Source organism: Callorhinchus milii, unplaced genomic scaffold (genome assembly GCF_018977255.1).
Source record: "Callorhinchus milii isolate IMCB2004 unplaced genomic scaffold, IMCB_Cmil_1.0 Scaffold5, whole genome shotgun sequence".
NCBI lineage: Eukaryota > Metazoa > Chordata > Chondrichthyes > Chimaeriformes > Callorhinchidae > Callorhinchus > Callorhinchus milii.
The window spans coordinates 12,026,251-12,049,004 of record NW_024704746.1 but is presented as its reverse complement, the minus strand read 5'-3'; the positions used below and the strand labels follow the sequence as shown (position 1 = coordinate 12,049,004).

At 40.3% G+C, this 22,754-nt stretch overlaps 1 protein-coding gene across 1 annotated transcript in view; it reads left to right on the top strand.

Moving 5' to 3' along the window:
* The first annotated feature begins 1,636 nt into the window (after positions 1 to 1,636).
* The window catches only part of kcnt2 (potassium channel, subfamily T, member 2), a 134,342-nt gene continuing 113,224 nt past the window's right edge, over positions 1,637 to 22,754 (top strand). Inside the window, exon 1 of the mRNA XM_007895673.2 lies at positions 1,637 to 1,827. Within this exon, the coding sequence (XP_007893864.1) occupies positions 1,733 to 1,827 (95 nt within the window). The 5' untranslated portion in view covers positions 1,637 to 1,732. The remainder of the gene's footprint in view (positions 1,828 to 22,754) is intronic.

Below are 22,754 nucleotides of genomic sequence, written 5' to 3'. Positions count from 1 at the left end.
CACAGACACAGTGAATGTGGGGACTCCAGCCTCAGACGTGGGGATGCTCTCATTACCTGTGTGTGTGTGTGGGGGGGGGGGGAGTTGGGGGGGAGTGTCTCTGTCCCAGGGGGTGGGAATGTTCTCCTTATCTGCAGCTCACTAGGACGCGCCTTCTCTGGGGGTGTCTCCTGGGGGGTGGGGGGTGGGGGGGGCTGCACGGCCGCTGTTACACGCCGTGTCCGTGAGCCTGGAGTGTGGCTGCACAGCTCACAGCTCACTCACAGCATCCTCCCTCCCTCCCATCCTCCCTCCCTCCCTCCCTCCTCCTCCCTCTCTCCCTCCCTCCCTCCCTCCCTCTCTCCTCCCTCCCTCCCTCCCTCCTCCTCCCTCTCTCCCTCCCTCCCTCCCTCCGCCTCCCTCCTCCTCCCTCTCTCCCCTCCCTCCGCCTCCCTCTCTCCCTCCCTCCTCCTCCTTCTCTCCCTCCCTCCTCCTCCCTCCCCCCCTCCCTCCGCCTCCTTCCCTCCATCCCCCCCTCCCTCCGCCTCCCCCTCCCTCCATCCCCCCCTCCCTCCTCCTCCCTGCCCCCCTCCCTCCATCCTCCTCCCTCCCTCCCTCCAGCCCCCCTCCCCTCCCCTCCCTGTCGCTTAAAGTGGGACCACATTGCACATGTGCATATTTTTTCGTTGTTGCCGTCGCTGCTGTTTGTAACAATAACACAAAAAAACACACCCCAGAAACTCCACCTCCTCCTCCTCCTCCTCTCCACCTCCTCCTCCTCCTCTCCACCACCTCCTCCTCCTCCTCTCCATCACCCCCCTCCTCCTCTCCATCACCCCTCCTCCTCCTCTCCATCACCCCCTCCTCCTCCTCTCCACACCTCCTCCTCCTCCTCCCTCCTCCTCCTCTCCACCCCTCCTCCTCCTCTCCACCACCTCCTCCTCCTCCTCTCCATCACCCCCTCCTCCTCCTCTCCACCACCTCCTCCTCCTCTCCATCACCTCCTCCTCCTCCTCTCCACCACCTCCTCCTCCTCTCCATCACCTCCTCCTCCTCCTCTCCACCACCTCCTCCTCCTCTCCACCACCTCCTCCTCCTCCTCTCCATCACCTCCTCCTCCTCCTCTCCATCACCTCCTCCTCCAGCTCCACCTCTTCCTCCACCTCCTCCTCCTCTATCACCTCCTCCACCTCCTCCTCTCCATCACCTCCTCCTCCTCTCCATCACCTCCTCCTCCTCCTCCACCTCCTCCTCTCCATCACCTCCTCCTCCTCTCCACCACCTCCTCCTCTCCATCACCTCCTCCTCCTCCACCTCCTCCTCCTCTCCATCACCTCCTCCTCCTCCTCTCCATTACCTCCTCCTCCTCTCCACCACCTCCTCCTCTCCATCACCTCCTCCTCTCCATCACCTCCTCCTCCTCTCCATCACCTCCTCCTCTCCATCACCTCTTCCTTCTCTCCATCACCTCCTCCTCCTCTCCATCGCCTCGTCCTCTTCTCCATCACCTCCTCCTCCTCCTCTTCCTCCTCCACCACCTCCTCCTCCATTACCTCCTCTTCCTCTCCACCACTCCTCCTCCACCTCCTCCTCCTCTCCATCACCTCCTCCTCCTCTACCACCTCCTCCTCTCCATCATCTCCTCCTCTCCATCACCACCACCTCCTCCTCCTCACAGAAAGACGGAAAGGTTGTGGAGGACTGACTGATCCTCTGGTCGGATGCGGACAAGTTGTCCTGATCATCGCAGAGAATGGTTGACTTGGAGAACGAAGTGCCTCCTCTACCTCCCAGATACAGATTTCGGGACTTGCTTCTCGGGGATCAAGGATGGCAAACTGATGATAGGTAAGTTACTTTATATAATATAATATAATATAATATAATATAATATAATATAATATAATGCATAATACATAGTTGTTTTAGCTAATATGTGATATATAGTTATTTAATATAATAACATATAACGTACTATATATGCATTTATGTATCTGTGGATTTATTCATTTATTTAATCGTTAAATAAAACAATTTTGTTGGGGTATTTGTTTTTTGCCAACACACCCCCCCCCCCCCCCCCCCCCCCCCCCACACCCCCCATTTTCTGAATGGAAACGCGACTCGGTTTCGCGTCTTTGCGAAACTTCTTTGCTTTGCGGACGCTTTTCTCTGCGATGTCGCGACATTGGAGTCGGGGGTTACACCACTGGGAGTTGCCTTCGGGAGAGGGATCTCCACATCACCTTCCAAACTCGTCGCCTTCTTTTTATTCGTGTTGTGCGTTGCGTTGCGCGTTGTGTGTTGAAACAATTTGCCAGTGCGCAAAGTGGGCACAGTCTGTGCATCTGTGCATCTCACTGCCTCGTCCGACTCCCTTCTTTTTGTTGTTTTGCTGTTCGGTTTTTTCTTGTGCCTTTCCACGAAAGTTACGCCGCTTTATGTGAAAGGAGACAGACCCCAGAAACCCTGAACCACAAAAGTCATTGCAAGGCGTTTGCGTTGTGTACCTGTGGCTCTGGGCTTCAGCAACGCACACGGTTCATGGGCACCACTGCAAAATAACCCCACACTCCTGTAGTTTACTTGGATGCAATTTTAAAAAGCAAGAGAGGTATCCCTCATCATCATCATCATCACCATCATCATACCTGTACTGAACATCTTGCCCTTAATCCACGGTTGGTTTGAAATTCATATCATCACAGTATTTTATTTGCGGTTTTGCGGTCTGTGGCATCTCACTGACATCTTTGGCGTCACACACTTTGTGTGTTCCTCGTTGCCAACAGCTCTTTGACTTACCTGAGCAGTGTTTGGTGTCAAAACAAAATGCTTTGGGTGCAATCAGAAATACACAGGCATGGCTGAATTGTAGAATTATTATTGTTTTGGTCAAGTACATGCTGTCATGACCTTGCCAGTAATTTGTGTAATGTCCTAAGTGCTAACGCGTGCCTTGCCAGGCTGCTCAATGTGCTTGTAAACTTGCTATACTAATTGTCGCCTTATCAATTGGAACATCGGTTAGCAACTGGATCAATTTTCGTAAAAAAAAAAGCCGCCGAAAGCAAACTGGATATTTCATTTAAACAACAAAGTGCATTTATTTATGGCAATCAAATATATTCTTGATTACTTTTTTCTCCCTAAAGTTGTACATTAATCTGCCATATGATATGTACAAATCCAGTATTTTTTAAAATTATTTAAACCGCTTGGATAAACCATTCAAAATATGTTTTTTTCTAAGGATACAATGTCATACTCTGGCTATTTAAGTGCCCCTTGCATCAATCGAGAAAGGAGTGTAACTGATGCTTATGTATCTAAAGGTGAGACTTGATGAACAGCTTTAGTAATGTTTGCCTCTTGGCTATTGACAAATCGGTTTCCATTTGACGGATCCGTTCGCTGCTAATTCAACAAGATCTCCTTAGAGGTTTAAAATTAAGTAAAGAAGACATCTTTCTGGAACAAAATTTCTATCTTCAAGTGTAATTTTAAAATCAAAGAAATGCATCTGGTAATAATAAGAATGCTTACATTTTACACGTAAAGATGTTCACACAATTGTCACATAATGAGTTGCTTTGAAGTACTGTACAATGATTGTTGTCATGTTGGCAAACACATCTCATCTCCACCAGCAATGTCTCATGCTAGTGACTATACTCGAGGTGGGAGGGATACACAAGGTCTCCTTGGAGCCAGTTCAGTGGAACACATTTGGTAGTGGAATGTCAGAATCAAGCCCACCCTCTGCGGTGGTCTTGGTAGTCCAGTTCTTGAGCCAGGCAGGTCTGCAGTACTCCAAACCACTGCTGATGGCATTGGTTGGGCAGACCAAGATGACTTGGAAGGGCAGACCAGTCACTGGGGGCAGGAAATCCTCCCACGCAGTGCCCAGCAGGACAAGCAGCAGGAACACTTGCCAGCTATGATGTTTTGCTTGGTTTGACTCCAGCAATGCACATTCCAGGGTCCCCAAGCCTTGGTTCTGGCTAACTTATGCCTAATACTCTTTGAAATTAGATAATCAGGGTGTGTCGCGATAGGGAAAGAATACTTTGTGGGTGAAAGGCGGCGGCAGCCAATTGTGCAAAGCAGTAAACATCTCTGTAATTTCCAAGTGTAATAATAATAATAATGATAATAATAATAATAATAATAATCCTTGCATTTGATATAGCGCTTTTCACATCGGGAGGACATCCCAAAGCGCTTCACAGAACACACTGTAAAGTGTAAAGTGTAGGTGGGTTGCATGGAACTATGTTTGGTTTGGATACAGTTAAGCAATGTGATGGGTTTCCACAAGTTTCAGACACCTGGCTGACCAAATTAATAAATATTACAAAGGACAGGTAACCAATTAATCCGAATTTTGGATGAACAAGGAGTATTATCTTGGAATTTCTTGCTCCTTGAAATGTTACTACAGGATCTTTAGCATCAATTTGAGTTAGCCTTGGTAGAACACCTTACTTCTACAGATGGCTCTGCCAAACATCAGCACTTGCTCAGTACTTCCCAATAGTCTTGACATATCTTGTATTATATGATATGATTAATCTAGCTGCAACTAAAATATTGAAATATTATAAAAAAAAGTAACTTTGAATCAATTATCAGATCATTGTATACTTTGCAGTATATTCTGTGAAGCGCTTTTGGATGTCTCGAAGATGTGATAAGGCGCTATAACAAATGCAAGGATTATTATTACTATGTTTAACAACAATCAGTTTTGTTTTGATAGAAAGGAAACATAATCCAGATTTTGTTACGTGCTAATAGATAACGTAGATGCTAGCAAGTTAATTGATTTGATCTATGAGGAAGTTTAGAGGAAGAATATTAAAGATTGTGAAATTAATGACCAATAAACTTGTCAGTTTGAAGATTGCTTGGGAATTGCAATCAAACAGTAATAAATGGGCAAGGCTTTTTTCAGGAAGGCAGTGTCGAGGAATATTCCACAGGGGATTGCTATTGTGTATGCTGTTCATAAATCATGTGTAAACTACAGTTAGTAATTAGAATAGCAAAATATATCAACTATTCATAATTTAACACCTCTGTTAGGTTTTTTTTTTGTCGTCCATGCTCAGTTGGTAACACTCTTGCCTTTGAGCCAGAGGTTTTTGGGTTTGAGATTCATGTTGGAATTTTGTGCTGTAATATTCTATGAATTTATGACACAAAGGCAGAGTATCAAATTATTAGGCTTCCTCTCGTCTCTCTTCTTGTGAAAATGACTTCAGTTTCTCTAGTCTCTCCTCACAATTAAACCTTCTCAATTCTGCTAAAGTAACATCCTTGTGAATCTCCGTACCCTTTTTCAAAGCCTTGAAAAAAGTCTGGTATCCACAGATGCACATGGTACTCTAATTGTAGTCCAATGCATATTTATGATTCAGAGAAACCTGGTGCAAATCAAGAAGTAGTAGCTGACAATGAACCAGGGTCTGTTCAATGCTGGCACAGACACGATGGGCCCAATGGCCTCCTTCCGTGCTGTATAATTCTATGATTCTATGAACAGAGCCTCCCCACTCAGTCTAAGATGCCAATGATTATCCAGCCACAACATATCAAGGAGGTGCACGAGAGAGTGCTTAATTATTTCAGTCAGTTTAACCAATCACTCATTTGAAATAACTAGAAACTAATGATTTGATAAACTCTTTTAAAAGTTAATCATCTTGAGAGGGTTTTCGATTCAAGCACATGCCGGTTGTAGGCCACACCTCTGGAGCATCACTTGAAACTTGTAATATATTTATCGTGGAATCTATCTCAGATTGGTACCTAAATAGTCTGTACTATAGATGGTCAAGTGATAGGGTTGACTTCAAAACTAAATGACAGTCTTGAGTTCAACGTAGGTATTCGTAATTAGAAACAAAAACAGAAGTGGCTGGGACCACTCAGCAGGTCAGGCAGCATCTATGGAGAAAGGAAAGTGAGTCAACATTTCGGGTCCACAACGTTTCGTCAGAACTGGTGTTAATGATGCAAAACAAAGGTGGTGATGGGGGGATTACAACAAAACAGGGGAAACGAGGTATTAATAATGCAAAACAAAGGTGGGGGGAAGGGGAAATTGCAACAAAACAGGCAGAGCAGAGAGAGAAAAGGTGTGTCTGGGACCCAGATGATGTGGTTATGGTCATAGAAGAGAGGGAGGGGGAAAGTAAGCTGTTATGGTCTGGAACTGTTGAAATCAATATTGAGGCCAGAGGGCTGTAAGGTCCCTAGCAGATAAATGAGGTGCTGTTCCTCGAGCTTGCGCTGTGGCTCATTGGAACAGCGTAGGAGACCATGGATGGAGAGGTCAGAGTGCGAGTTGAAATAGCAAGAGACTAGAAGGTCAGGGTTGTGCTTGCGGACAGAACGGAGGTATTCGGCAAATCGGTCACCCAATCTGCATTTCGTCTCCCCAATGTAGAGGAGACACATCGTGAGCAGCGAATGCAGTAAACTACATTGGTGGTAGTACACATGATTCCTAATTAGACGTTTGATTGAATTTTGTTGGATTTTTTGTTGTAGAATTCTTTGTGGCACTCCTAGGATTAAAAATTAATTTGTAATATATATTACTCAGTATTGAGCTCATAATTAATTAATCTAGCCTGTCCTGGGGCTTGAAACCAGTAAACTTTACATCTAATTCATATGCTGAAGTGCTGATAAACTCTTATTCAAAATTGTAACATAAAGTCAAAATCAGAGGACCACTTTCACAATCAGTGCACCAGTCTGCCCCACTATTAGCTGGATTCTGGCCTGATTGTGTGCTATTTCATTCTATACATTAGGACATTTGTGATGACACTTGTATTGCCATGGACAGAAATGCTTAATTCCCATAGACATCATTTAGAGGGAGTTAAAAGGTATAATGCAATCTCAAGAATTAGATGATGTTCAAGCCATATTTCTAATGCAAACTGAAACTCCTTGATTAGATTACTTATAATGTTTTGCTAACATTTATTCATTAGATATATGTGATCTTGTCTACAACTCATTTCTTAATGGAAGCAACAAGTAAGTCATTACTCCACAATAAAATCTAACTATTAAGATATTTTGAATCCATTTTACATGGGTCACTGTTACCAATGATTATTAAAACTGGCTTTGTTTGTCATGAAAGTTATGCAGTTCACTAGAACTTCTGTAGAGAAGGACTTGGAAATTGATTTCCTTGAAGGGAAAATGATATTTAGTATGTGTATCACCTTTCTATCTCGTATATGTTTAACTTTGGTAAAATATCCCGTGTCCGTCACATATCCACTCTTTTTTGGGGGTCAGCCTGGTGTCTGACACATGCAGAAACCCATCACTATGTTTAAGAGTATCCAAACCAAACTGAGAATTCTAAGCATTCCACCTACACGTGGACATTTCAGAGAGAGATTTTTGGAATAGAATGTGCACTCTTTCCATGGAGGGACACATGCTGCTTACCTAATTCCGGAAAGTATTAGGCGCTGTTTGGCAAGAACCAAGGCTTGGGGACCCCAGAATGTCGTTGGAGTGCTGCTGGAGTCGAACCAACTAAAAGCGTTTAACTTGTGGTTGATAGCACCCTCTGGCAAGCTTTCCCGGTGCTTATCCAGCTAGGGCCACCCTAATCGTTAGGATTTTGGCTTGCAGGCTTAACAGGAGGATTCCCTGCCCCCAGTGACTGGTCTTCCCCTCCAAGTCCGGCCGATGAAGCTGTGCTGTCATCAGCAGTTCTCTATACAAGTGCCATGTCAGTGGAGTCTTGGACACTGCAATTGCTAAAAATAGCACTTTTTAAAATTATGTTTTATCAAGGGAATATAATAATAATAATAATCCTTGCATTTGATATAGCGCTTTTCACGTCGGGAGGATGTCCCAAAGCGCTTCACAGAAGACACTGTAAAGTGAATTGACTGCATATTTGTGGGTGAACGCGGCAGCTAATTGCGCATAGCAATGTCCCACAAACAGTCGTAGATTGAAAATGGCCAATTTATTATTGTTTTTGGTTTTGGAGGGATTATTATTAGGCGTGTGGAGTAAGGAAACTTGCCCAAGGTTTCGCCCTGCCTGGAATTGAACCGAGGTCTCTCGCTTGCAAAGCGAGTGTTCTAACCACTGAGCTACAGGACTCCACGACTCAATTACAAGATACAATTGTACTTTTGTTTTACAGACCCCCCACACCATTCTTCTCATGGTATTTGAAGATGTTCTTCAAATTTTCCAGGTCTTCAATCTGGGCATCAAATTCTTGCAGAAAAGTAGATATGAACATTTCTGAGGTCACACTCTGCAGAGTCTCCTGAAGAAGTAAATAAACAAACAAAATTGCTATTTTTATTTGTACCAATCAGAATGCACTAGACCCCAGCCAGTACCAGCATAGCCGGCTAAAGTGTATTGATTACTGTTGCAACAACACATCAGTAAGATTAAAACTAACTGTGTCTCTACAGTATAATCTGAGCTCACATTCCATATGAGTGGGTGAACAATCCTATACTAGGTGAGTTCTGCTTCACAGCGATAGGAAGAGCCTGTGCCAAGAATCAGAAAGCACTGTTCCTGTGAACCTCAAGCAATTTGATGCTCATAAGCACTGTTGACGGTTAATTAGATTGCAAACATTTTTGAATTGACTAATAACTTGTGTATTTCTTTGAATTGGACATACCATGCATTCAACAACAACAACAAAATTACATTTGTATAGCACCTTTCACGCTGGGAGGACGTTCCAAGGCGCTGATGTACTATAACAGCACTGAATTTCAGTTTAGATGGTATAAATCCTTCATGAAAGGATTTCCTCCAATCACCTGTATTTTAATTACTTAAAATGTAACCAGGATCTATATTTAGATGTACAAATGATTAGTACTCAATAAATTGCAGGTTCTGCTGCAACCTGTGTTTTTTAAAACTATGTAACAGCTTAAAATTGTACTTGTGCACGCACATTTAGTTTACTTTTGTAATGCAATTTTTTTTGCTTCATTTAATTTTGGAAAATATTACAATTTTATGCACATTCATATCACAAATAATTTACTGGTTCTTCTTCAATATAGCCTTGTTCACCTTTACAGCTGCACAAAATGAATGAAAAAGCAACCAAACACAATCTTTGTCATTACAATCCAACCTAATTCCAGTTTGTTATGTGCCAGTGTTTACAATGTATTAAAATACAATCTCAAGGTTTCCCTGGAGCTATGATTTTGCTCAGAACGCAATATTTGGCTGTTAATATGCTTATTGGGAATTTTGGAGCAAACTGTGCTTTATGTCCTGTTTTCCTCTTTTGGTTGGAACAAACTATTATATCAGTTAACACCAGCTGGAGGCTTTTGCTAATGGAGGAAAAGCCATATAAAAGTAAACGAGTAATTCAATGGTCCATTACATAGAACACAATGACCTCAAGGAGTGCTATCATGTTATGGATGGAACGAAAGAGGTAACAAAGGAAACAGAGGATATATCCAGGAGACAGCAACAAACCTAAAGAAGCTTTCTGGTCATATTGAATATTGCAGTTGGGAATATTAATACTGTGGATAGCTCACACACTTGAACATTGAAAGTAGTTCTGGGTTCAATTCATAAGAACATAAGAACATAAGAATTAGGAGCAGGAGTAGGCCATTCGGCCCCTCGAGCCTGCCCCGCCATTCGATAAGATCATGGCTGATCTTCAGACCTAACTCTAATTACCTACACTATCCCCATATCCCCTAATCACTCTGTTTTTTAAAAATCTATCAGTCTCAGCCTTGAAGATGTTCAAGGACTGAGCATCTACAGTCTTCTGGGATAGTGAATTCCATAAATTCACTACCCTCTGAGTGAAGAAATGTTTCCTCAACTCTGTTCTAAAAGGAGACCAAAACTGCACACAGTACTCTAGGTGCGGTCTCACCAATGCCCTATACAGTTGCACCAAGACTTCCCTACTCTTGTACTCTAAACCTTTTGCAATGAATGCTAACATGCCGTTCGCCTTCTTAGTTGCTTGCTGCACCTGCAAACCAACTTTTTGAGACTGGTGTACAAGGACACCCAAATCCCTCTGCACACTAACACTATCTAATCTCTCCCTCCCTAGAAAATAATCTGTTTTTCTATTTTTTCACCTAGGTGAATAATTTCACACTTCCCCACATTAAATTCCATCTGCCACCTACTCGCCCACTCCCCTAGCCTATCTATATCCCATTGCAATCTTTTGCATCATCCTCGGAGCTTACTCTCCCACCTAGTTTAGTGTCATCTGCGAATTTAGATACGTTACATTCAATGTCCTCGTCTAGATCATTGATGTAAATGGTAAATAGCTGAGGCCCAAGCACTGATCCTTGTGGCACTCCACTAGTCACATCCTGCCAATTCGAGAATGACCCGTTTATCCCTACTCTCTGTTTTCTACCCGTTAGCCAATTCCTTGTAAGGGTGGAGAGCAAACAAGGTATCCTTGGTTTGACTGGCTCCATGATTTCAGAAGATATGGTTGTCCAGCTTCTTTTGCTTATGTTTGAGGCTTAGAGGTGCAGACCTATCCTCAACCATGATAGGCCAAATGATTCTAGCTAGAATGAGCATTGTGAAGCCTACTGTGTCAGTAATTTCACTTAAATATGGAAATTATAGATTTTGTTGTGGTTAGATCTATGAGATCAGTTCATTATTATTAATTTGCCAGTAATAGTGAAAGTAACCACAACATGTTTATGCCACAGATTCATTCAAGTTTTAAATTGTGGATTTTTCAGATTTATCAACAGTCAGGTAACAGCCATGTTGGATGCTTTTCTGTGACCTCTGAGCAACTCCAAGGACATTTCAAGAATTTACTTGTTTTTCCAAAACGTCCCAGAGGTAATTGATTTCACTCATGTAGAAACGCAAGAGCCTTCACTGCATGAAATTGAAATTGCTCTTGACAACAGGAAGGGGTTCCACTCCGGGTAGATGATGAACTATTTTTTAATGACATCCATACTATGACCCAAGTGCTTGACTCTTATGTTATGATTTCTTCATTCTATCTTAGACTTTCTGCCTCAGGCGCTTTTACGGCAAATTTGAGTAGAATTAGATGGCTGGTGAGGAGATAATTGTTGTACATGTATTGAAAACCTGACCATTACCTATCCATTTAATACAGCCAAGTACAATCAATCTGTGGTTAGGGAAATCAAATGCATTACACCTCCCAGTTTATCACTGCATGAGGTACTTGTATACTGAAGTGGTTTAGGAAACTGGATATTCTGAAGGCTGCCTGCAAGTATAAACCCATGAAAAGTTCTGCCACTCCTTTGTGACTTTCACTTCTTATGCACTGCATGATTCTGGTAGATGTTCTGGGAGACAACTTGTGCAGCTTTCAGGAAACTAACTGCTGCAGTATGCATGAGTGTAATGGATCTTGTTGCTAAGCTAAAAGTCTTTGGATCATTACTAACCTTGAAGTGTTTTCTTTTTGGAAAACAATGCCTTGTACCACTCATGTAGCCTAATATCTATTCCAGTCAGTTCACCCGTTATATACAGGATATAACAGGATAACTCCTTTATTCTCAGCGCACAACAATCCAATTCTCCAGTCATAAACCCTTCCCGTTATTCTTCACCCATGCATTTTCCTTTGCATTTCTCTACCATAGTTCCACTCAGGTTCTGTTTTACTATTTCTGCATTGTCTTACATAATGCCCATATCATTGACAAACGTAGAACTCATTCCCTTCTGCTGAGACACCTCCTTAAAAAAGGATGTACAAATTCACATTTCTCACAGATCTTTTCTATTTGTAAAGCTGTTTGTAGAATTAACCATTAAAGTCCATATTGAATCTCGTAGTCAGTTCCATTCCAAATTAAGTTTTACTTCCGACACCATGCAATGATTCTCAATCCACAACATTGGTGAATCACATAATTCCTTTATTCTCACCCCAATAAAGGAAAACACTCACCCCAAGTTAACTTCCCAGATTTCTTTATTCTTCCTGCTCGTATTTCATTGACTCTTTCTTAATTGCCTTTTACGTATTAAGGGGATATCCTATATATCCCTTACTTTTCACAGGAAAATAGAAATTATAGGAATATAGCAATGCTTCCATGACGAATTGCAGGTATGCAAATGGCCCAATTTCCACATGTTCCCTTCTGTGGACTTTCTTTTGCAGTTATTTTTAACTATTGGTGTCCTGGCAAATATGGCCAAGAGGTACATTTGAAAGTGAATAAATATACGTACAAGAAACACAAATAATTTAATCTAACAATTAAGTTACATTTACATACCTTTACAGTTAAGAAATGAAAGTACAAGACCAACAGTAAATGAATCTAAAAAGCTTTTCCGAGAATGTAAAAAATATTGTTTGGCAATAAGTTTGAGATTTGCCAAATTAGATGATTAAGCCGCTATTTTCCCAAAACTTATTCTTATTAGTTGTTTCCATTTTGTTCTATTATTATCCTAGTCTTTTCCATATTTTTTCATTGCTGTTAGGGTCAGTATGCAATCGAACCAGATTATAATGCATTTTATTATAACTTAGGTTTGCTTATACAACAGTACAATTGGTGTCTGGAGCCTGATTTTTTATGTTCCCATAAAATTCTGAAATGCTACCCCCCTCCCCGGGCTCCATCATCACTTCAAAATCCAAGCCCGTGAGCAGGAAGCCCAAACGACTGATCATCAGGTCATCAGGTCCCCACTGATGTCATTTCCTGTGTGCTGTGCCCTTTTGGACATATTGGCTTGCTGTTCACGAGCTGGTGTTTTGATGTACTGATAAGAGCTTGTTATCTTTTTGTGCCGAGGAATAATTGATGCAGTAGTGCTGATCAGCGATTGCACCCTATTACATTAAGCAGTAATTGGGATTTTATGAATTATGATGCAGCACTGCAGTTCTTGGATTTTTTTTTTGGGTGGTGGTGGGGGGTGGTCAGCCGGGTGTCTGACCAACGTGGAACCCATCACCATGCTTAACAACAGTATCCAAACAAAACTCACCTCCATCTCACCTACACATGGAAATTCCAGAGATATTTATTGGAATGGAATGCACTCTCTCTCTGGAGGGTCCAATCTTACTTATCTAATTCTGGAAGGTAATTAGGTCAGATTGGCGATGGCCAAGGCTTGGGGACTCCAGAGTGTGCTTTGGGGTACTGCTGGAGTTTAACCCGCAAAAGCCACATAGTGCACCATTGAAAGCCCTGTCTGGCAAGCTTTTCTGCTGCTTGTCCAGCTAGGAACACTCGATCCATTTGACTTGCAGAGTTAACAGGAGCTGAGTGGGGTGTGTCCCTGTCTCCAGTGACAGGTCTGTCCTTCCAAGTCCTGCCGATGAGCCAGGTTGTGCTGTTAATCAGCAGTGTCCTGTCTCAGGAACTGGACTATTGAGACGACCACAGAAGGTTGCCTTGATTCTATTCTTCATTTGGATAGCTCTTTTAAAAGAGCCGGTACAGACACGATGCGCCGAATGGCCTCCTTCTGCGCTGTATAATTCTATGATATGATTGTTTATAAACAGATTTCTGGAAAAAGGTTCCCCATTTTTCTGATGTGTGACTTCATTTTTTTCCCCCCAAAAAAAATAATTAAAGCTATGGTGTTGCTGGATCTAATTTACTTTTGTCAAACTGTTTCCAGTTTTATTGGACAACGCCCCCAGTTTTTACGTGTTTTTGTTTTCACCAATATATTTTATGGATCAGTCATTCCTCATTGCTATGGGTATTAAACAAATGTTCTTTTTATGATATAATGAGAGTGCATTGCCCTGAGACTGCTTCATTTAGGGAGCCCAGTGGGAGTTGAAGTAAAGATGAACCACAATTCACAGGAAAACAAAGTGAAGATTCAGCTGCAGAACCATTGATTGAATTGCTTTTGTTCACTTTTCAGATGATGACTTAAATACAATCTTGTTTATGCAGTCTATTTTTATCACAGTACAGTATACATGATGTAAGTACGCCTATAGAATTAAGCAGTTGTATAATAAGGAAATAAATCAATGCAGATGTGATGTTTTCCCAATAACATTCTCCTTTGCTGTAAATTTAGGTCAGACCACTCTATACATTCATTAATGGGTTATTCTGCCCTTAACAACAACTTGCATTCATATAGCGCCCTTCACGCGGGATAGCATCCCAGAGTGCTTAATTATATAACCTGTTCACGATTTTATTTCACAATTGGCAAATTGTATTGGCAGTCTTGCTTTGCTTCCAGATCTAGTTGTTATAGATTTTAATGTTGTCCAAAGTTATCTTTTTACATGAAAAGTTCTTATTATTTACTGCAAAGTAAATCAAATAAATACTCCTTGCGTTTTATATAACACCTTATCAATGAAACAAGATTTATTGTAGTGTTGTGACTGTGTATTTTGTAGATGAGCGAGGCAGCCAATTTTTGCACAAGGATGTCCCAAAAACAGCCATGAAGTGAATGACCAATTTTATCTAGGGGGGAATTGTTGGACACCAGGAGAAACTTCCATCCCTTTTTGAATTTTGGCATAGGATCTTCAGTGTCCATCGCAACTGGCAGATACGACCTTGTTTAATGGCTGACACACAAATGCAGTGCTGGGGGTGGTGGGTGTTGCATTGTCGGAGGTGCCTTCCTTCGGATAAAATATTAAACTGAGGTCCCATCTGGACATTAAAAGTGGACATTGAAGATCCCGTGGTACTATTTGAAAAGAGAAGGGAGTTTCTCCTGGTCTCCTGACCAACAAATCCCCCAATTAAAATCGGTCACTCCCTCCATTGCTGTTTGTGGGACGTTGCTGTGCGCAAGTCACTGCCACGTTTTGCCCACAACGGGCGTCATTATTTCCACTCCCCGCAACTCAAATCGTGGCAGTCTGTCAGGAAGCCCCTCCCGAGCTGAGTGGAAGGCTTGCGGGTCTCCTTACCCACTGGCAATGTTGAATGCTTTGAGACTTCCTTGTGACATGAAAAAGGCCTTGTGTAAACGTTATATTATGTTTCTGGAAGGGAAACAGAAAATTATTGCTTCTGCGTCTCACGGACGTTTCTCAAAAAGAGCATCCACCCTGACTAAAGAAGTTAGCTCTTACAATGAGATTGTATAACAACACCTCGATAGGCAGGAATTAAAAAACAGCAATAGAATAGAGAACATTAGATGATGTAAAACAAATGAGACTGAGCAAATGGAAAATATCTGGTCACCAAGATTGGATTCCTTGCACATTTCTCTTACTTCAAGTATACGCATTCAGATTTATTTTTTATTTGCCATACTGGAATTTCCAATGAATTACTTGATGCAAAATGTCCCTAGACCATTGTGTTGTGGAAAAGGGTTTTAATATTATCATAGGAATGTTTATAAAAAAACTTTTTTCCCAAAAACTGCATCAGGTTATTTTAGTATTTATTATGTGTGTGTGTGTATGTATATATATATATAGAGAGAGAGTAATTTTTCAAACCTTCCAGTACTCTGACGTCTAATAGCATCTTCCTCTAAAATTAACAAAAGCCTTTTTTTGTAAATTGATGAAAAGGGAAGACAAGGGATCTTCAAAGATCATTGACACAGTATGATTCACCATCAATGTCTGTGTTTTTTTAAAAAAAATGAGCATCCTGTCTGGAAAAAGGAAGAAAAAGAGAGATTTTGATCATTTTAACACCTCCGCACATCAGTTAGACAGTGGCACAGTAAACTGTCAGTGTGATTGTGGCTTTCACTGTCCCACTATAACGTATGTTCAGAAATTCACTTAAACAGCCATTCGATGTGTCACATTATCAGGTGATAAACCAAGTTCTCTCTGGTAATTTCAAAAGAAATGCACCTTCTGAATATTTAATGAGAAAGCATTTTGTGGACAATTGGCAGTGTGATTTGAAATGCTGCATAAAGATTTTTTTCATGACTTTTGTGAGATTTTTGCAGTAAAGAATCCAGCAGGAAATATTTTCAGTGTTATTAATTAGCATGAAGGATAAGGAATATTTTTCAATTTAAATCTATCTCAAATGATTATTCAGTGTGATTACATAGAATTAAAAAACGAGTTGAGCTGTTACTCATTTGTGGCCATGTGTTTGGGCAACTTTGCTATTGATTTGCCATCTGTTATTGAAGAAAGAATCTGGAATGTTTTAAGATCCTCTGATTTAATCACAGCGCAAAAGAAGCACCGTGTGCAGCAATGATAATGGCTAGGATGGTAGTGATTCTTTTGCCTAAATAATATTTCTTCAATAGTTATTCAGGCAGTGAATAAGACATTTGTTTATTTTATGTTCCTGTTTTTATTGACTACCACCGGAGTCAAATGTTTTGCCCACAAAACATACAGTCAATTCATTTTACAGTATATTTTGTGAAGCGCTTTGAGATGTCTAGAAGACGTGATAATGCACGATATCAAGTGCAAGGATTGTTCTTATTTTCACCTCTGAGTCAGAAGGCTGTGGGTTCAAGCCACCACATCAGGACTTTGAGTTCATAGTCAGGACGAATATTCCAAACATACCGAAGAGGGACTAAACATAAGGAAGAACATTGCCAAGGCCAATTTCCTCTTCAGATCTGTTCACAGCCAATGCAATTCCCAGAAAAACAAGAGATTTACTTATCAGCAATATTTCTATTTCCTATCGGGGATATGTTAAGTTTATCAAAATGATAAAATGTGAAAGACAGCATCATGCATTTAACTACAACTTAACTGTACATGGGAAACTACAGAGGCAGGAGATCTGCCATTCCAAAAGCTGTTTATAGAACTTTTCATCTTTAGCATTCTTCAGCATTATGATTGATTAGTTCAATATTTTATGTTACTGTAACCCATTTGTTAAATAGCCTGCAAAGTTATTTCTTGCAATTACAAGCTTTGTGGACTGAGGGAAAGGAGGTACAGCATTTGATTGATTGATTAGTTGATTTTCATCATTCGTTCTTTCATTCACACCACTTTAAAGTTTATCCCACCAGATAAGCCTCAAACACTGATAACAAAGACGTTTGGTACTGTTAAAATCCAGATTTCGATGTGCGATTGCTCTTAAAGACCTGAAAAACTCAACACGGAGTTAGTGCGGTATACATCCAAAAAATGCTTTATTTCATATATGAGGTGCAGAGCGGTAGCAACAACTCTCTCAAGATACTGCTCCCCACACTGCACACCAGATAAAAACAACATCTGACTTTTATACAGGTTCCATTTTCCCATAATTGGATGTCTGTTTCTTTCAGAAAAAGAGATATGGGTCCCGGGTTCCTTAGCACAATAACATATACATTGATAGTTGCAAACCAAAACAAAGCTGAGCTTACACCAAATGCGAAAACATGTTTTGTCTCATTGCCTTTTCTTATTCTGTAACTTTTGCGATTGCCCAAAGATGAACAACATTCCCACACTTTCCACAGTACAACACATACAGAAACATGACATCGACCTGATGTTTCTGTTGCGGGCTGAAAATATACCTGGGTTCTACCTAAAGAACTTGCAGAAAGTTTATTTAGCATGATTTGTATTTATGCACTGAAAAACAACCAAAAATATAATCTAGCCATGAAAATCGTTAATAAGGCAACTGCAATTCTCCCAGTATTAGGACTACCAAAAGAAGATGATAATTTTGTTTTAGTCATTCTGCTGCTTCAGTTTTATTCAGATTATCTTGTCTTTCTTATTGATTGTACATGAGAAGAAACAAGTAGTTCGCTCTGTTCATTTACAGTGTTGGCTGTATTCTTCCCATTAGGTTAATTTTCCATCCTAAACAAGAACAAAATTGTATAGCGCCTTCCAATTTGGGAGCATGTGCCAAGGTGCAGGACAGTTGAGGTTGTGTACCCGGGGGGTAGTGGGGGTTGGATCTGAGAGGGAATGGCGGGGTTGGATTCGACACGGATGGGATTGAAGCGGGTGGGGGACAGGAAGATGACCGAAGGCATGGTCAAGGAGGAAAGTCTTGAGCCGGAGCTTGAAGCAGACAACAGAATGGACGAGGCAAAGGGACACTGGGATGGAGTTCCAGAGGGTGGGGGCAGGAAGACTGAAGGCCTGACTGCCGATGGTGGATGGGCAAGGCGCGGACAGCACCTGCTGAGCGGAGGGAGTGGGTGGATTGGGAAGGTTTTAGAAGGTAGGGTAAGACAAGACCAGGCTTACAAGTGAGAACAAGGATCCCTGATTCTCTGGGAGATAGGGATCCAATGGAGAGGGGGTGATTTGCAGCACCTGGTATGGGAGCTGCAGAGTTCTGAATAGTCTGCAGCTTGTGGAGGGAGGAATTGGGAAGTCCGGCGAGCCGGGAGTTAACATAGTTAAGCCTGGACAGGATAAAAGCAACATGATAAACATTTAATGTGACATTCTATATTTATTCTTCTGCATTTTAAAACTGGTTAATTTAACAATTAGCTTTCCAACAAAGTCCAATTGTAAACCTATTAAGATATAAAAGGTTTTATGATTCGTTGATGTGTTAATTGAATTTTGTTTTCCACATCCTAATGCATCGTCTTGCTGCTGTTTTTTTTACTATCAAACAATAACCATCTCTTCAAAATTTTCTTGTAACAAACATTTTGAAACTTAAAAAGAAACAAAGCTCGCTTTTGAAGTTGCCATTCTAATCCATAATGATAGTTGTTATGAAGCTAATTTTAACATAGATGCTATCAATATAGTAGTTGTTTCCTAAAAAGGTAGAGAATACTTTTGCTTATATTACTTTTATTGATTCTCCCAACCATCTTCATAGTTGCACGTAGCATAACTAACTATTAAAACTGAACATGGAAATAAATGTGTGGAGACTATTTCTCCCACTTATTGTTATGATTTGATTGTCAGCATTTAAATACAGTAATTTTCCTTCCACTTTCTAGACCTTTGCACTTTTGCACAATTAGCATCTAAATTTCAACATTGCAAAAATGATCCCTTGTCTGAACAGTTCATTGAGTACCCCCAGATTCAAGTCATTCTGTGCTCCAAATCTGTGAGTTTTTTGTCCAATATTCCACTTGTTCCTCAGGTGAACCTTACTGGACAAAAATATATAGGACCAGTACCATTAATGCCAATGTCACTATCTCCAAGAAGAGTTTTCATTCCCTACTTAATTGCCAAGTTTTCTTTTTTTAAAAATTGATGTTACTACAGTACCAGTCACATGATGCTAAATACTTATTAAAAATAATAAGAATAATGATCCTTGCACTTATATTTCATTCTACTTGTGCAATTGTTCCATTTGATATAATGCCTTTCACACCAGGAGGAAGCCTCAAAACACTTCACAGGATTTAGTATAAAATGCAATGACGTTGTATTTTTATCGTGAACGGAGCGGGCAATTTGTCTCTCACGCAGGGTAGCATCCCAGGGCGCTTCTCAGTGGCGGAGCACCTTGCTGAGAAGGGAGGTGACTGTAGGCACGGTCAAAGACAAAGGTCTTCTCACATGATTTGATGGTGGGCAAGTAAAGGCGGAGGGATAGAGGAAGAATGTTTCTGAGTTTTGGGGCACAGTGGTTTAAATTGCGGCCACCGATGGTGGAACGGAGGGTATGCAGGAGGTTGGAGCCACTCAAGCAGAAGCAGTGGGTAGTGGGTTGAGGAGTAAGTAGGTCGGAAAGGTAAGGAGGTACCAGGGCACGAAGGGATTTCAAACCAACGTTGGTATCTTGAAATCGAATTTGCATTAAGATGCAAAGATTTTATGACTTGTTGATGTTCTTAATTATATTATGTTTTCTAAGTCTGAATGCATAATGTCTTGCTTTGTTTTCTTGAGATATTGGGCGTTCATCTGTCTCTTACAATACTGAGGGATCCTGGAATAAATGTTTAGCAAATTTAATGGTAAACCAATCCAGCAATGAAAAATGTTTATTGCGACCCATTTTGATTCTAGTTATGAAGTTTTTTTCAAATATTTCATTATAATTAAATATTCTCTTTCTCAAATTTGATGAACACGCTTAGAGGTTTATAATTTAACAACTTACTTTTGTTGATCTTTGCTTACAGAAAAATGTTAATTCTCATAAATGACTTTCATTGATAATTATTACATTTGAACCAGAAAATCGTTTTCTAGAAACAATGTTTTGATTGAACTATTATCTTTCCATTGTCAGGATTCAAATAGCTATTTTATTTCTAATCTCAGAACATAAGCACTGTTAATGAGCCAAGGCTTTGAAATTTGCAATGATATTTAAATTCTAAAACCAATTAAATCAGTTACTTATCCAAATCATTTACTATATCGAACTTCTAAAAGGATTTGCCATTTTCGTTTACTGTTAGGTTTGTTATTGTCAAAGCTCATTACTATCTCAATAGGCAGTTATGCAGAAATGTTGCACTATTTCCAACTCCCTGTCAAAATTTGTGGCCTTTGAGGAGCAATTATCCTTCATCAATCTGAAGCTAACATTAAGAATATTCCCTCATTACAAAGCCATAACGGATGTTTGTGCTAAAAAATGATCCATATCAAGGGTCCATTCATCATGCAAAAGCCTAGACGTGCAGGAAAATTACAACCGAGGGAGATACTGTTCTTTCTCCATCCAAATGTAGGCATTTTCCAGCAGAGATCCCTGATACCAATCAGGAGTGGTCACATGATAGTCCTCTAATAGCACTAGAAAGTCCCTTTAACCATCCTGGATCATTCTTTGCTCTCCAATGCCCATAGCAAATGGGACCAATGTCAGAACAGTAGTGTGATTTGTTGTTCCTCAGCCTCCATTCTAGGACTTCTGAAAATGGAATGAATTGGCCACTGTTAATTAATATGTGGCATTGAATGATATAAAAGTCATATTGTTTTACCGAACCAGAAGAATAATACCGACCACTGTTGCTTGCTTTTTTTTGTGTTGTGAGTTTGGTTTGGCAATGGTTTGGAAATTCTCAAGTTAACTTGAGAAGTACTGTGCTTCCCTACCTCAGCTTTGTCAGAGTTTGGCCCAATCATATATATTTTTAATAAGGCAGCAGCTTCCTGTCTTTTCCAATTTTACAACAAATTTAATTTCCTGTAGAGGAACAGAGGTTTCCATTTGGTATATTTTGTCTCATGGGAAAAGAGAAAAACGACTCCTACCCTTTAATCACAGAAACCGATAGTTATTAACTTTTTAGTTTTCACTTGGGTACTTTTTGGCATCTGCGTCAGTAAATATGTACGCTATTTCTTTAAAGTAAAAAGGTAGCCTGAACTTTAGATAAGGGTTTGAGCCATCTTTCAGACAAACCAGTATAAATTGTTAGAGGGTTGTTTGAAAGTAAAAACGGTGCTGGCTCTGAATCATAATCAAATTTGTCAGACAATTTTTTTTCAGAATATCTAGAATTCTCATGATAATTTGAACTAGCAATGATTTACGTAGGTAGGAATGATGGAAAAAGACATAACTTTAAAAAAATGTGTACAACAATAGATGCTTGTAACTTCCATGCATTTTGTGGATTTTGTACAACTAAAATTGATAATTTACTTCATGGCTGTGGAAGGGATGTTGATGTGCGCAAATGGGCTGTCACGTTTGCGAACAAATACACATTAAAACTTGTGAAGCGCTTTTAGGCGTCTTGATGTTATTATAAGGTGCTGAATCAAATAAAGGATTAGTAGCATTCTGAACTACTCTAATAACAGTGCTGAAGTAACAAATAGCTATGAGCAAAGTGAAGTCAGCTAAAGAGAACACAGAGCAGAAAGTACTGAGCCATGATTCTCCAGTGTTTGGAAATGGTATAATTGTTTAGTATGTTTCCTTAGTACTTTACACAGCGTTTGCTTGATCCATATTGCAAGAAATGTATTTGTCAGATTGTCCATACTGAACAGATCAAATTATCACTCTACTCCAGTTTACTGTATCTTGTGCAATCAAATTGATGTCAGATGAAAATTTATTTATGAAAATAGTCAGAAACGGAAGCAGTACCAGAATGAATATTTTCCAATTCTGTCCTCTCCAGTATTTATCCAAGTTATAGTAGCAATTACTGTTGATATCTTCTTGGTTAGACCCTTGTTTAGGTTCAGGTTCCAATAATAGAAGCTTTCTACTTGTAATTGTTGTGTGATTTAATAAAATCTCTCCTGTTTGATCCTCATTACCTTAAAATAAGCTTTCTTGACATCTGGCGCATTAATTTTATTATGTCTTGCTCTTCCTTATGTCATATCAATTTCAATGATTTAACGTTCATTCATGTTTAAGTGTCTCTCTGACTGTAAATTCTGCTACAAAGAAGGGTGCCAGGGAAAGCTAAACAAAGGAGCAAGCTGGAAAGAAACTGATGAAAAGTGGGAGAGGTTCAAGTTGGGAGAGAGACCAAGAGCAACTTCGTAAAATGTTAGGAACTAGCAATCAACAGGACAGCAGGAAAAGCTCATCCTATAAATAAAATACGGGGAAGTTCTGTTATTAATTGCCTTGCTAGAGCACCGATTCATTTTTAATGTGGATGCACTTTGGACCCACAGTTTCAAGAAATGCTAGTTAATAATAATAATAATCCTTGCATTTGATATAATGCCTTATCATGTCTTTGAGACTCCTCAAAACACGTCACAGAATATACTGCAAAGTGAATTGACTATGTTTTATGGGTAAAACGTAGCAGTGTACACCGCAGTGTTCCACAAACAGTTGCTGATTGAGTGA